This window comes from Nannobrachium achirus, assembly GCF_963921795.1.
Source record: "Nannobrachium achirus genome assembly, chromosome: 7".
Taxonomy (NCBI): domain Eukaryota; kingdom Metazoa; phylum Chordata; class Actinopteri; order Myctophiformes; family Myctophidae; genus Nannobrachium; species Nannobrachium achirus.
Genome location: NC_137816.1, coordinates 53,711,292 through 53,727,201, shown reverse-complemented (window position 1 = coordinate 53,727,201; position 15,910 = coordinate 53,711,292). Strand labels below are relative to the sequence as shown.

The 15,910-nt window shown below is 39.0% G+C and overlaps 2 protein-coding genes across 3 annotated transcripts; both read left to right on the top strand.

Moving 5' to 3' along the window:
- Positions 1–694: 694 nt before the first annotated feature.
- On the top strand, positions 695–3,935 carry LOC308288842 (ependymin-1-like; the record flags this gene model as incomplete). Its single annotated transcript, XM_080730319.1, has 4 exons — positions 695–820; positions 1,106–1,298; positions 2,563–2,650; positions 3,773–3,935. 4 exons carry the CDS (start codon positions 695–697, stop codon positions 3,933–3,935), a joined length of 570 nt encoding a protein of 189 aa, XP_080586445.1.
- Positions 3,936–7,161: 3,226 nt separating this feature from the next.
- styx (serine/threonine/tyrosine interacting protein) lies at positions 7,162–14,118 on the top strand (the record flags this gene model as incomplete). Of its 2 annotated transcripts, none has more annotated exons than XM_080729686.1 (11): positions 7,162–7,346; positions 8,341–8,373; positions 8,906–8,959; positions 9,090–9,187; positions 9,337–9,397; positions 9,506–9,542; positions 9,675–9,714; positions 10,703–10,753; positions 11,565–11,637; positions 12,726–12,819; positions 13,991–14,118. In XM_080729686.1, exons 1-11 carry the CDS (start codon positions 7,287–7,289, stop codon positions 14,062–14,064), a joined length of 675 nt encoding a protein of 224 aa, XP_080585812.1. In that variant the 5' UTR covers positions 7,162–7,286. The 2 variants fall into 2 exon arrangements, with proteins under 2 accessions (XP_080585812.1, XP_080585813.1); XM_080729687.1 differs by having other exon boundaries at positions 12,726–12,807; positions 13,991–14,064.
- Between the last annotated feature and the right edge of the window lie 1,792 nt (positions 14,119–15,910).

Below are 15,910 nucleotides of genomic sequence, written 5' to 3'. Positions count from 1 at the left end.
CACACACACACACACACACACACACACACACCAGGGAAGGGAGGGGAGGGGCATGCCTCCTGACAGAGATATGTCCTCCCCTGAGCGTCCCTTTCTAGTTTATAAGGAAGTGTATTAGATCCTCCTGTGACTGTGACAACCACTTTGTCTAATGCTGCATACAGTTTGTTAACTTACAACTAAAACAGGAAGGATGATTAAATATATCACTGGCATCTATGCCTTGATTAGCATGGTGGTGGGAAACTCATCTCCTCTCATAGAGTCTCCACCTACTTTGCGTGGAGAGTTCAGTCTGGTAAGTCTGTTTCTCATTAGAACAAATCAGGTTATAATAGGCTAATAGCCAGGAATTTACTGTGCACTAACAGTACAATGATAATTAAACTTCATAGTTATTATATATATATATAGTCCAATTTGATTTTCATTACAATCTCTTTTAAAAGCAAATGCCTACTAGGATACCTGACTATAATACTATAAAACTCAGTACTTACTACGTATGCATTATCATGGAATATGACCGTATAATTATCATCTATTATTAGATTGACAGTTAGAGATGTATTTCATACACATACGCGTTAAATAAGTAGTAACATATTTCTTCCTCAAAGGTAAAGTATCTTCTGAAATGATTCCTTTTGAAATGTTATTTTCACAGACATCCTACAATATGCATACGATAACCATGGGGGAGTACCTCTATAATGCTGTTGATGACCGTATCCGGATGATGGGATACTTTGACTCTCTGAAACTCCACCGCGTTCCTCCAACAATACCCGACTTTGATGTGCTCCTACATTACAATGAGGTAAAAACAACAACAGAAACTCACAGAATTAACTTAAAGCTATGCTGCCTGACCCTCTTTTTCTTTTTTCCTTTCTTTTTTTCTTTGTCACACCAGGTGTATTGTGTCATGCGGTAGGGTTTATTGACTTTGAATGTTGACTTTAAAATAAATCACTTCAGCTCCAAAAACGCAGAACGTAGCAATTAGTCTGGATTCCAGGCTAAGGTTTCGTGGCTGTAATACATGTCAATTTGGGCATCCTTGACATGAAAATGTCCCTACGTCTTTTGTGTCTCTTCGCAGCATATTGTGTATGTGATCAACGAACAAAACCACACCTGTGTCAAACATCCGCTGAAGGGGAACTTCCACCCCTTGAAGATCCCCCAGAATGCCACTCTGGGTTCATCACATACCATTGGCTTGTCATTGGCCTCCGACCCTCGGGAAGGACTGTATGTTAACTGTTGGACGGGAAAGCTTCCAGAGGAGAAGGGTAATCTCTATCATCACAGAAGTAGAATGCAAATAGGGAATGAATGCCCCACCCTTTAATGCAAACCCCGTTATACCTGTTGTCATAGGACCCGTTTGACCATCTGTTTGCCTGTGTCCATTTATGCCCATATATGGAGCTATCTGTATCTGTCTGTCTGTCTGCATCCATTTTATGCCCATATATGGAGATTTCTGTATCTGTCTGTCTGTGTCCCTTTTATGCCCATATATGGAGATCTCTGTATCTGTCTGTCTGTGTCCCTTTATGCCCATTATGGAGATCTCTGTATCCGTCTGTGCCTCTGACTGTGTTGCAGACACAGTGCCGGTTCCAGTAAATCCTGATGTAAGACATCAGCTCCGCATACGGAGATTCCGAACCTTTCATGCCGGTTCCGGAAAACCACTTATCGGGTCGGTTCCAGGCCGGGCACTGCACTCCTCGCTGCGGCAGGGAACGTGCGTGCCGAATCTGAGGCCGGTGGGACGAACGGTCCCATTATACCTGTTATCATAGGACCCGTTTTGACCATATCAGTTTGCCAGTGTCCATTTATGCCCATATATGAAGATCTCTGTATCTGTCTGTCTGTGTCCCTTTATGCCCATTATGGAGATCTCTGTATCTGTCTGTACCTCTGACTGTGTTGCAGACACAGTGTCGGTTCTGGAAAAGCCTGATGTCAGACATCAGCTCCGCGTACGGAGATACCGAACCTTTTGCGCCGGTTCCGGAAAACCGTGTATCGGGTCGGGTCGAGGCCAGGCACTACACTCCGCGCTGTGGCGGGGAACGCACGTGCCGAATTTGAAGTCGGTGGGACGAACGGTTCTCGAGATACGCAGATTACATACATACTTACACACTCACAGAGATTTCTCTCATTTATTGTAATATGTAGAGGGTGTCCCCACGTCATCTCTCTCTCTCTGCTAAGGGGTCCTTGGCCTGAAAATGTTGAAGACTCCTGCTCGTATACAGATGATTCATTACAAGTTGCACCAATGGCAAGAAAGGTCATACACTGCCGGTCTTTGAATAGGGATCACACACCTCCATGGGTTCTCGTTTTGGTTGCAGATCTCGCAAACTGTGATCTGTGGTGCCAGATCTGGCGAGAGTGTGTTGCTGAGACTGGGATAGGATAGGTCTCCAACAAAGCTACATTTCTCCAGACTGACCATTTTAGTGTTTACCACATTCACTTGTCCCATTGTTAATTCATTGATGTATCATTTGATGTATTGTTCTCATTCTGCAGCCAAGTACGCATCCAAATTCACTGCGTCTGGATCTATTCCTGTGTCCAACGTCTACTACACTGAACTGAGAGGAGTGATCTCCATGGGGTTAGTCTATTTCCAATTTAGAGCTCCGACTATCCATTATTCACATACTGTAGCTATTATTCTATCCACTGCTTTTTCCAGTTAGTCGATTTAATTGATTAAAGTGATCCCTGACTAATACGACAAATATGTCTTAAAACATTATAATTGTCCTCTATAACTACAATGTAAAATTAAAAACACCTTAAATATTTTATTTCGTCTAGAAATAGCTAATCTTTCACTCAGTAGGGGAAATGCCTGTCGCAAGTTGATGATGTCATAAATGTCATGTGTCATTTTTATGGCATGCATGTGCAAAAAAACAAAACACAAACACATTTGAAATATTGATTTGATGCTCATATTAACCATAGGAAGTATTACGTTTGTTTTTATTTTCACATGCATGCCATTAATTCCATAGGGATAGATCACACTTGACATTTATGACATCATCAACTTGCGACGGGCATTTCCCCTATTGAGTGAAAGATTAGCTATTTCTAGAAGAAATAAAATAATTGAGGTGTTTTTAATTTTACATTGTAGTTATAGAGGACAATTATAATGTATTAAGGCATATTTGTCGTATTAGTCAGGGATCACTTTAAGCACTTTGCCTCACTCGTGCAGAAATAGTGCAAATAGCAAGTATATAAGCTCACAAGCTTGTGAGCTGGTAGATCTGCTATGTTCACAATTAATTGCAAATATACATATATATATATGTGTGTGTGTGTGTGTGTGTGTGTGTGTGTGTGTGTGTGTGTGTGTGTGTGTGTGTGTGTGTGTGTGTGTATATTTCTTTTATATACTGTATATATATTATTACTTTTTGATAAAGATTTTGTAATACTTTTTTACATTTGAAAAGAAACAAACAAACACATCTCACTACTCCATTATTTATGGGATGTGTTTGATTTGTTTGTTTGTTTGTTTCTTTTAATGATAATAAATGTTGGAAAAGAAAATAGTTTTTTTTTTTCTCTAAAAACATTGGTCCGTGGCCCACAAATGGTCCCGACCCACTGTTTGGGAAGCAGTGCTTAAAGCAATATGCAGAAGTGTATATATTTGTATATGTTTTGATAAGTACTGTAAGTAACAAACAATGACGCATTTTTATTCTCCTTCCAGTTTCATTAACAACTTTGTTGAAGAAAACCTGCCAGCACATGTTTTTGCCAGAACCTTTGACGCCCCGTCCTACTGTCAAGACCCTGATCAACAGACACCGCAGGAGCAGGAGCCTGCTGACTTTTATAGTCTTTTACTGAAACCACAGGTGGAAAGTAACTAACATTTACTAAAGTCCTGTACTTCAAGTACAATTCTGAGGTACTTTACTTGAGTATTTCCATTCCTACTGTAGGTACTTTACTTCTACTTCACTTCATCTCAGAGGCAAATGTTGTAATCTTTACTCCACTACATATATTTGACAGCTTTAGTTAGTTTACTTTGCAGATTTAGATTCGTCATAATTAATCAAATTCTTATTCATGTATCATCTATATTTTTCAAAAGTCTAGAGTCTAAAATAGAGGCTGAAGTAGGCCTAGTTATTGATTCATAAGTATAGTCCATTAACATGCCTTTTTACTTTGTAAATATGAATGGTATGATATTTGGTGGAGGATTAAGGATTCTGAAACGGGCAGTACTTTTACTTTTGAGTTACTTAATGTTGAGTCCTTCTTCCACCACTGTTGTTACTGAAAACAGAGATTCGGTTTCACTGCAAACAACCGTGTACTCTTGAGATAATAATCAAAAATAAAATATCACACAAGGTTTATGTTCTTCATTACTTAAGAACACTTGCAGCTGTGTGTGTGTGTGTGTGTGTGTGTGTGTGTGTGTGTGTGTGTGTGTGTGTGTGTGTTGTGTGTGTGTGTGTGTGTGTGTGTGTGTGTGTGTGTGTGTGTGTGTGTGTGTGTGTGTGTGTGTGTGTGTGTGTGTGTGTGTGTGTGTGTGCGTGCGCACGTGCGTGAATATATAGGCTACCATAATATTATGTATAATATAATGGTACATGATATTATATTACAAATGCAAATGAGACTTCTGCAATGATAAGTGTCTCAGGGGTAGGGTAGGGTGGCTGCTTGGCAACCAGAAGGTCCCCAGTTCGTTCGATCCCAGGCTCCATCAGAGTTAGTGTCAAAGTGTCCTTGAGCAAGATGCCCTAATTACTCCCGATGAGCAAGTTGGTGCCTTGCATGGTTTCCTTTGCTGTGTGTGTGTGAATGGGTGAATGTAGGCTAGTGCACAATCATTGTAAAGCACCTTGGAAAAAGGCGCTATATAAATGCACCATTTACCATTTATACATGTTGCTTGAAAGGTGCGCTTAGTGGAGCGCAAATCTCCGCCATTGGCATCCAAACAGTGGAGTTCCACATGGCTCCATATTTGTCCAAGACTGACCTGGTGGATCGGCAGGATGGTGGATCTGCTTATGAATTCACATAATTTGAAAACTATGTACACTATATTATTTTAATAAAGGATCAGCATAACCGGGATGTGTGTTCACTCATACAGATGATTCATTACAAACTGCACCTATGGTACAAAATGGAACTTCCGGTCTTCTAAAAAGTGAGATTACACACCTCAATGCGTTCTTGTTTGTTGTCTCTCGCCAACTTCCTGTGATCTGCTGAGAGATTGTTGTTGAGACTGGGGCAGGTCTCGAACAAATTTTCTCCTGATTCCCCCATCTGAAATCTTTGTGTCAAAATGCTCTGAAGATCAGTCATTTACTGTGCTCACGTTCACTTCTCCCATTGAAAATTATAGACTTAGGACAACATGTTTACGTCAGGCTTACCACAGAATTACCTGATTTGATTTGATTCGATTTTTGTCACTTTAATGATTGCATTTTTCTCGTTCTGCAGACAAGTACAAAAGCACTTTCACAATGCCAGGACATATTCCAATGACCAACGCCTGCTACACTGAACTTACAAGATTGATCTCCATCCGGTTAGTCTATGTAAATGTAGGGCTGTAACTATCCATTACTTACTTTGCAATTATTCCATTGATTACTTTTTTGATTAGTCAAATAATCGATTCTACGCATCATCGTCATACTTTGCCACGGCTTTATGCAGAAATAGTGTAAAGCCTCTATCATAGTCCAAGGTGAAGAGCTACAGTACAGTACAGCGGTGTAGTTTTCTAGCTATCACCAAAAAATGTATAACAAAGCCTAAGTAATAGCTAAAAAACTACACCGCGGTGAGTTGATAGCTCTTCACCGTGGACTATGATAGAGGCTTAACAGTGTGAGTTTGACTATTTTCATTATTTCTCAAGTAAAATAAATTGCCTATAATGCCTAAAATATGGATTGATTATTAACAGATTATTTTATATAATCAAATAATCAATTAATTTGAATAACTTCATTACTTTTTAAGTATGTTTATAAACAGACATGGTTCTCCTGCAGACTTGATTATGACTGTTAAATAATCGTTTTAAACAGAATAGAAAATGTACTATGGACTCCGAAAAGACCAAATGATGTTAGGGTCCATATTCTATAACGAAACAACGGTCAGTTACTTGATCGATAACTGATAGTTAACCCATATGCACGAATGTGTATATTTGTATGTATTTTCAAGTGGCAAACAATTATGCATTTTTTCCCTTCTAGTTTCATTGACAACATGCTTGGTATTGAGACCCCATATTTTCTTGCTGCCCCATACTTCTATCAAGACCTTGATCAACAGACACACCACAAGCAGGAGCCTGCTGATTTGTATAGTCTGTTACTGTACTTAAGTACAATTCTTAGGTACTTTTACTTTACTTGAGTATTTCTATTACTTAACCACTGTAACCACATTGGGTAGGGACTGTATGTTTATGGTAGTTGATTTGCATTTGCATTATGCATACATAACAACTCAAAGCAAACACTTCATCATTTTCTGTTCAATGTTATTTCAAGTGCCTGTTTTTATTGTTTTTCCTGTACATCTGACTATTTATAAGCAGTAAATATCACAATATTTGTAAATGAGATTGTACATCAGCTAGTTTCTCTATTCATCTTGCAAATTATAATCGTGGTTAAACTCAAGTGTCTGCATGTTGTGTGCATACACTTGTGGGGGGACACTTTTCAAGTGTTCTAACACTTTTCCAGTTTGTTAAATTAGATTTGCACATACTCTAACACTAGACAGTAGTCTCTGAGATAATGTGGAATCAGGTCTTAGCCTATTTGTCTCTGTGCTTTTAAAGTCCCACTTGTAATTATGTAGGCCTAATGTCAAGGCTCTGAACTTCTGCCTCAAAGTCCCATTTACATGTGATAGCCACTAGATGGTGCACAAGCAAAACATTCTGAATCCAACAGTGTCAAGCAGCAAAGTATTATGCAGTTCCCGGGCGGGCCGTGGCAACACGGGGTGGCGCTGTTCTTCCACTTTGTTGTTACTTTTTAGCTTTTTTAATGTGTCTCCTTGCGGTCACATGACACATATGTCAGGCAAAAAAACAGCATGGCGGACATGCATGTGCAACCTGAAAACAAACCGCAACAACCATTCTTCAGTTAACCTGCTGTTGGAGACGCCGATAGTAATCGTAACAACAGTGTATTTAAAGAATACACCGCAACATGGAAGAGGAGAACAAGCTTCAGTTCCCGTCTCTCCCTGCGTCCAAGGAGGAGCTCCTGGTGCGTTCAGCTAACACTTTGCTTTAGTGCTGTCATGTCATGTGTGAGCTGGTGTGAGCGTGTACTTTATCATTCGCCAAAAGAAATGTCCCTTTGTTGAGTGAGAGAAAGTGTTGACACAAGTCACGTCGACACATAGCATGTCGGTTGAAGCTCACGTCGTCTTTTGTGGAGCACGCAAAACGCTGTTGTTTAGCCTAGCCTTGTTGCTAACGTTAGCCACGTATTCAAGTCTGCTGCAGCTGCAGCAGCACAGCCTGCACACAGGCAGTGCCAGGGGTGTCGCTTAAAAAGATCAGTGGTGGAAAAATTACTCGAATGTTTTACTTCAGCAAAAGTATCGATACTGCAATGCAGAAATACTCTGTTACAAGTAAATGTCCGGAATTCAACATTTACTGTAGAAAAAGTACAAAGGTATTGGTATCAAAATGTACTTTCAGTACAAAAGTATTCATTGTGCAGAATGTACCATTTCACAACTTTTCAAATGTATAAAAAATACTTGAATAGCATCGCGACGCATTGTGAGCTTGTAGATCGGCTATTATTTTCAAATGGCCGAAATGTATAGGACTGAAGTGGTAACTTCATGTAGTAACTCTTTTTCAAATAAATGTAGTGGAGAAGTAAAAGTACAATATTTGGACCCGAGATGTAGTGGAGTAAAAGTACTGAATATTGGAAATACTCAAAAGTACAAATACCTACTGTACAGGCTGTACAGCATATTATTTAAGTAAATCTACTTAGTTACTTTACACCACTGCCTTGCCCTTGTTGCTAACGTTAGTCACGTATTCAGGTCTGCAGCTGCAGCACATCCTCAGTCAGTGTCGCTTAAAAAGATCACATCTATGAGCTTATAACAAGGCGCTGTTGGTTTGTAGATCTGTTCTTTTAAGCAAGTGACAAATGCACGAAGTTCAAAGATGGCCTCAAATCATGTTGTCTGCAGTCTGCTATTGTAACTGTTTGCTGTCTCTTCCTCCAGGACTGGGCTTACCCAATGAGACGAGACATGCAGGTAGATGAATTGATGATTATGATTATTTGTCAATGTTCTTGCCAACGATACCCTAACTGGAAAAACCTTCAGTGTTAGTATTTTACTAGATGGATATTCAGTCTTGGGTATTTATTTAACAAACGTCTTTTAGGCCAAGGACCATTTAGTTGAGAGGTGAAGCATATTGTATAAACTTGTGTTGCAGACAAAACCTTTTCATAGATTTCCTTGATGGCTTTATAGACTTGTTTGACAGCTCTATCATCAGTAGTGTTGTATGGTTTCCCCCCCCCCCCTTTTTTAATGGCATAAGTTGATATAAATATGTTGAGTTTGTGTGTGATTTTGTGTTCAAAATAGGGGTCACTCAAAACATTGGTAATCAGTGCCCAAAGCTGTGGTACCGATAAACCCACACATTACCACAGTATTTTAGGTTACCTCAGTTCCAATACATTCTGAATTTCAACACAATCTAAACTACATTCAACAGCAAGAGATATTCGTTTTCCTTTTTTGTAATATGGTGCTGTTGTATGTTTCTCTGTAGGAGATTTTACCCGGACTATTTTTAGGCCCATATTCTGCTGCAATGAAGAGCAAGGTAATTTGAACACTATTTAAAAACTGATGCATCTGGAGATGGGTAGTGAGAGCAGTTTTGTGAGACTTAGTTTTTTTCTGTTGTCTCTTCGTATAACTCCTATCACATCCACACCTTTCTCTTTGTCTAGCTGCCAATCCTTGAAAGACAGGGCATAACTCATGTTATTTGTGTCCGCCAAGATATTGAAGCCAATTTTATCAAGCCTAATTTCCCGCATACATTTAGGTAAGCAATCAACTGCGTTCCGTCATCACCTGACTAGACTACACTTGAACATTTATTGTCAAATTTGATTAAGTGAAGCTGCACACAAAGGTGACCTATTGGTTAGTTTGATAGAAATGCAAACACTAAATAACATTGTATGCTTGCAGATACCTTGTGTTAGATATTGCTGACAATCCAGTGGAAAATATAATACGATTTTTCCCTATGGTGAGTAAGAACCTTACGTGTTAACTTGCATGTTAATAAGGTATTTGTTCAATTGAATGATCAATGTCATGTGTACTTCTGATCCTGTCACTTCTCCCTCCTCAACAGACTAAAGAATTTATTGATAACTGCTTAGCAACTGAAGGTAAATGTGCATCCGTTGGTTTTTTTGCACTATAAATCAAGTGTGGGGTATGTTTGAGAACCCCTGATGTAGATTATAAATCACGTTTTGTTTTTAGCATTGCTCTGAACTTATTTGTCTTGTTCCCCCAAGGAAAGGTACTTATTCATGGTAATGCAGGGATATCAAGAAGGTAAGGGGTCTAGTTTTAGGCTAATCCCTCTCCTGCTGTGTATCTTAACTGTACTGGCTTCACTAACTAACATTATATCACTAATAATTAATTACTTGAATTCCAGTGTAACAAAATAAAACAAAGTGGTTTTACTGATCAAATTATTACATCAAACATGGTACATTTGAAAGGTAAATACAATTAAAAACAGATGTGCACATCTCAAAACCAAATCAGATGGGTGCTGGATCCCAAAAATAATGTATTTAATTAGACAAAAATCCATACACCATGTAGCTCCTGTTAAAATGATTTATATTCTGTAAACATAGTGATGTTTCTCAGGCTTGGTATGAACAGAAATAACTATAATGCACACACATAAAAACTCCATCCATACATAAATAAATAAAAACTATTGTTGCATATCTGTCAAAATGTAGTACACAATATATTAAGTTGTGAGGGCCACAACATTGCAGGGGGCGACGGTGGCGTTCCCTCTACTCCAGCGACAGTTCAGATATCGTCACTGTCAGTTTTCAAATGTGTACGTGTTTTGGTAAAGCAAAGCACTGCTTCATCATACAAGACCATTGCACAAAAGTGACAAAACTAGTGAAAACAGCAGATCTACAAGCACTTGTAGATCGGATGTTTTCACTAGTTTAGTAAATTTTTTAGACGATAGATACAAAACAAACGGTTTTGGACATACAAGGTTTCCACCCGACAACGACGATATACTAGTGTTGTTGCTGCTCTTATACCACCGTTATTACTGTGGTTGGTGGGGGCCAGACAGTAGCCCCCCACGGGCCGCAAATGGCCCGCGGGCCGCCTATTGGGGAACCCTGGTCTACAGGATGATGGATATAACCTTAATACAAAGTTCCTTCTTTCAGTGCAGCTTTAGTGATTGCATTATGAAGACATTTTATTTACACAGTAATAGTTTACAGGGTCATATAAACTATTAAACTTCATTGTTCAATCCTTCTTTCAGTGCTGCCTTAGTGATTGCATACCTTATGGAGACATTTGGGATGAAATACAGGTGAGTTACAAATGTACACTTAATTTACTTGACTTTGATTAATCATTCTATCAAGATAAAGTTCATTTAGGATTTCTGTTGAAACGTGTTTGATTGATGGTTTGATGATTGGTGCCATTTGGCACAGGATAAAGTTAGGACAGAACAGTTTTCACTGTGGCTTTGCTCTGACTTCTGAAATTAAGACCTTCCCACAGACTGTATACACTGCTGGACATCACGTCTGCCGAGAGACACAGTGAATAAGTGTGTGCTATCTCTCTTAATTCATTCATTGCCATCTGGTTGTGTTACTAGTCACTCAGAGAGGGATTATAGATGTTCAAACTCCTAACCTAATCATACATAGTCTAATCAGACAATCCTTCTTCAAAACTGTCCACAGCATTTGGCTGAAATGAAACAATATAAATCACGACTGCTAACCAACCAATAGGAGTATGTTGCCAGCAGTGTTTTTGGAGTAATGCCAATGTGATATCTATGGAGGCAAAGGGACTGCAATATGCAGTGGAGTGATATATTCATACTATTTAAATGAGAACAAGAGACACAAACCATACAGATCTCAAAGAAACCCCACAAACGCAAAATAAAATGTGACCAACATCCTTGTAGAGAGCTGTTGCACACCATGTCTCCATTTTGGAGAAAAGACCTAAAAGTAGCAACCGGTTGCTGAGGTAGGATTGGACACAGACCTTTTACGGTTTTACGAAAGGTCATTGTCAATAAAATATAGTTGCTCTTGAAATGACTTCTATAAGTGTGCCAGTGGCTCTGGAGGTAACCCTGTTTCTTTATTCAACAGGGATGCTTTCAGCCACGTCCAAGAGAGGAGATTCTGTATCAACCCCAATGTGGGCTTCGTGCATCAGCTACAGGTCAGATTCCTGGCTCTAATGAAGCAATAAGTGGTTACCTGGTATTTTATAACGGCTGAGAGGCCTCTCAGCCGTTATAAAATACAGGTAACCACATGCCTCGCGTGGCTTATTGCTTTTCTAAAACGGCTACAATATGGCAACATGAAAAGTCATAGACATGTACCAATTAAAACTGTTCTATTTCACTAATTCACTACAAGGTCTAAAAGAAAGTAGTTCCCAGCTTTTTTGCCAACAACACAGGTGCAGATAATCGGTACACTGTGGAAAGAAATAACGCACCTGGGTTTGATATAAACTGATTAAAGGGTTTGATATAAACTGATTCAAGGGTTTGATATAAACTGATTCAAGGGTTTTATATAATTCAAGGTGTGGATTATAGTCTCATATACCACAGCAATGAAAGGGAAACCAGCCAATCAGAATCAAGCAATGGAACTAGCCGTTTTAGAATGTGTAGATTTGGGTTTGAGATGCATGATAAAGCATCCATTATCTACTGGTGCTAATCTTAAAGCAGGCCAAACTGCATTTCTATTTCCAACCCTCTGTGCCCTATGACGGCATAGATTTGGAATTCGCAATAGACAAAGATCACACAGTATTTTAAAGTCCAACACATTTCAGTTTTGAGCTCCAGGGCTAACCCTCCTAACCAAGGACAATAATGAGAATAAAAAGTTATTACCTGGTCACTTCAAAATAGACCCAAAACAAGACACTTGAGCACTAATTAAGTGTGCATGTTTTATTCCAGCAATGAAATAAAATGTGCAGACTTGATGAGTGTTCCAGTGTCTTATTTGGGTAGTTAGGGTTTTTTCTCTTTTTTTTCCTTCTTTTTTTGAAGTGCCGTGTTAATAATCTTTTATTCATCACGTTTTAATTTCCAATCTTTATTTTTGTAGAGTATTGTCTAATCCCCAAGACATCTTAAAACAACATTTTGAAACAAATGAATTAAATGCCTGACCATAGAACATATTTTCAGTACTCAACCTACATCTATGCCAGTTGCTGCTTTTCTTTTAGTTGTGTTACTCTCCACTTTACTAACTGTTGTGGATTAATACATTTTCCAGGAGTATGAAGCGATCTACCTTGCCAAGCTGACCATCAAAATGATGTCGCCAATGCAGCTGGGCAGGTCCTTCTCCGTGCAGGGTGGGTTGCCAGGTTAGTGTGTGACAGTCTCTCATTCTCACACATAATTTGGTATACTCGGTGCGATTGGGAGGGGTGAAATTGCAACATTCTTGCATATTTAATTAATGCGTTTGTGCTCACACTGGACGAATTGTCAACTGCTTGCAGCAAGGAACCGCAGCACGTCTGTCCAGGGAGTCGGACATCTATCCCTTGCGTATTAATGCCCTCTCCCCAATGCAAAACTTGTGCATGGGACGGGTGGTATTTAAATAGCCTACCTGCAGTCGGGCATGTGCGGCCAAAACAAATTAAACAGCAGCAGGACTCGCAAAATCCCACAATAAACCAGATATAGAGCATAAGCTCTATATCTGGTTTATTGCGAGCGAGAGACAGAGACGCACAAATAGGCCTATATTATACAATGGTGACTCCCGTGGCACTTTCCCTTTATCTGTGACTGTGAACAACTCCTCCCAAATAAACTATGCAGGATCGAGGGATCAGCGGTCAGAAATGAAATCATTGAGGGGACTCTACCACAATGTTACATGGCCACATGTTTTGCTTAATTTCCAGCATTTTATGTTGATTGCCTTCACACCAACAGTGAACCATATGCTGTTGTGCATGGAAACCACAGTTTTTTGGGGGATTTGCTTTTGTTTGTTTGATCCGCAAAAGAATACACATGCCAAAATGATGCACATTTTCCGACAATACGCTACAGGATTTGTTTTAATCGCAATAAAATGTGCCTGTGTGAATGCACCCTCGGGCTTAAGGCACGTTTAGAGTGTTTTTCTTAAGCTCCCTGCACCTGTCTGCCATGCACTTCTACGGTAAAGATGCGCTCCTTTTCCCAGCACCGAGCATTATGTGTTCCTGCAACCATGAAACACTTATTGTGCACTCCTATATACATAGTGTAAGGCCCCATATACTTTGTGAAATAGCAGATCTACAAGCTCACAACGTATGACTGCATGCTTAGGTATATACACGCCCACATAATGTACAAGTCCTTCTCTTTCACCATTTATATGCTGGATTTAGTAAAACTAATGCAGCACAGCATAACTAATGTGAGCTCATAGATCAGCTATGCTATTCTTAGTACAATGAACAAAGTATATAAGGATTAAGTGTTTAACTTTGCAATAAAGGCTGAAACTCTTTGTCTGTGTGTGTCCTGCAGGAAGCCGTAAGCGCAGCCTGGAGGAAGACGAGGACTTCGGGGGGATGCAGGTCACAGCGGCCCAGAATGGATGAGCTTCGCTGTTACTTAGACACGTGGCGCAGTGCACTCTATTTTTTACATTTTTATTGGGATTAAAAATGTAAATATTTGAACTTTTTCTAAGGGGACAGGGGTGGGTGGGTGGGTGGGTGGGAGGGAGGGAGGGGGAGAGCGCTCCTGCTGTCTGAGACAAGCGGAGGTGATGGCGAACGGGACAATTTGATAACTGACATTTTTGTGTATTTTTTTGTTTGTTTTCTTTATTTTTTTTCTTCGGGCGCTGTATGCACTGATGGGAGATTTTTTGCAGTTTTATAGTATTTAAAGCATTTTGCATTTGCAGCGGGACAGTATTGCAATTATGCACTTTGAGATACTTGAATTATTACTGTGGTCAACCAGATGGGGGCAGTATGGAAAAGGGAAAGTTAACCCAGTGACTATGACAGAGGAATAGCTTAAGCCTTGGCTTGGAAATTATGAATTTGAACTAATAATGAAGCTTACTGTGGAATAGTAAGGAATGAAAAATAACGACTCACTGCTTAATAAAAAAAAAAGATGTCTGACTCAAATCTGTGTGAATGTTGTTTGATGTATACAATATTTTGGGGCATGTACATGTTTTGTGAAGAACATGAAATGAGGTGTTTTTTTTTATCAGCATTATATTCATAAGATGTGTGGCAACTATGTAAGATTTCAAAGGAAACAACATGTTACTCCCAGGTAATTGTAATTTAATTGCAGTCAAATCTCCTTAAAGGAATATTTCATTTAAAAAAAAAAACACATTTTGGTCATTTTATCGTCGAATCAGGCTTTTGGGAACACCCAGGGCAGTTTTTGAATTGCTTGATTCCGTATTTAGATATTTGATATCAATTTGCCCCTTCCTATACAAACCCATTGTAACTTCAAACTCCATTTTAACCATGATAGATTCAATGAAAACACCCGTCCTGGTGACTCCTGACACCCTCCGAATACGTGAAAAAAAAACACCGCCTGCTTACCTGTTCGGAGGGTGTCTGGAGTCCCCAGAAAAAAGGACCAGTGTTTTCATGGTTAAAATAGTTTGAAGTTACAATGGGTTTGTATAGGAAGGGGGCGTGTCAGAGAAAAAGAATATCAAATATCTTTAATACTGAATCAAGCAATTCAAAAACTGTCCTGGTTGTCTCCAAAAGCCTGATTAGATGATAAATGACAGTTTTCTTTTAAGTGAAATATCCCTTTAACTACTTAAGGGGTTTGTATCGATGGTGGCTTAATGACGGGATCTTTGTCATGACCTGTCATTTATTTTCAAACCATTGTCACAAACATGCAGAAATGCATGTTTGTGAACTGTGTTAACTTGTTGAACTGAATATCGCCCTACAAGGAAGCTATGTTAATTTATAGAGAACTTGCTCAAATGTAGACAAAACAAGCTGACCTAACCTGCAGCCATAAAATGTACTGTAAAAACTATTTAGTGGTTTAATCAACTAAGAGATAACGCGATAACGATAACAAATATTTTCAGTTTAAGTGGATAGTAGCGTCCACACCAACGATAAAGCCCGCCGACATATTATCTTTATCGTGCCCAGTGGGAAAGAGCCTTAACTGATAAACTATAATAGGACTGTTGTTACAATATGATACAAATATTGAACCAAACAGGCCAATTTCACATAGATATTTTATTTGACTATTACATCATTTTCTTTTGTAAATAAATTACATAAATATGTCCCCCAGTTCCCAGAAGAAGAAAACAAAAACTGCATAATAAACTACAGAAACTTAAATAAGCTAAGCAATAATACTAAAAAGCGCATTTCCTCCTGATAACTATTGCAAACAATTCCTGATATTCACCAAATATAA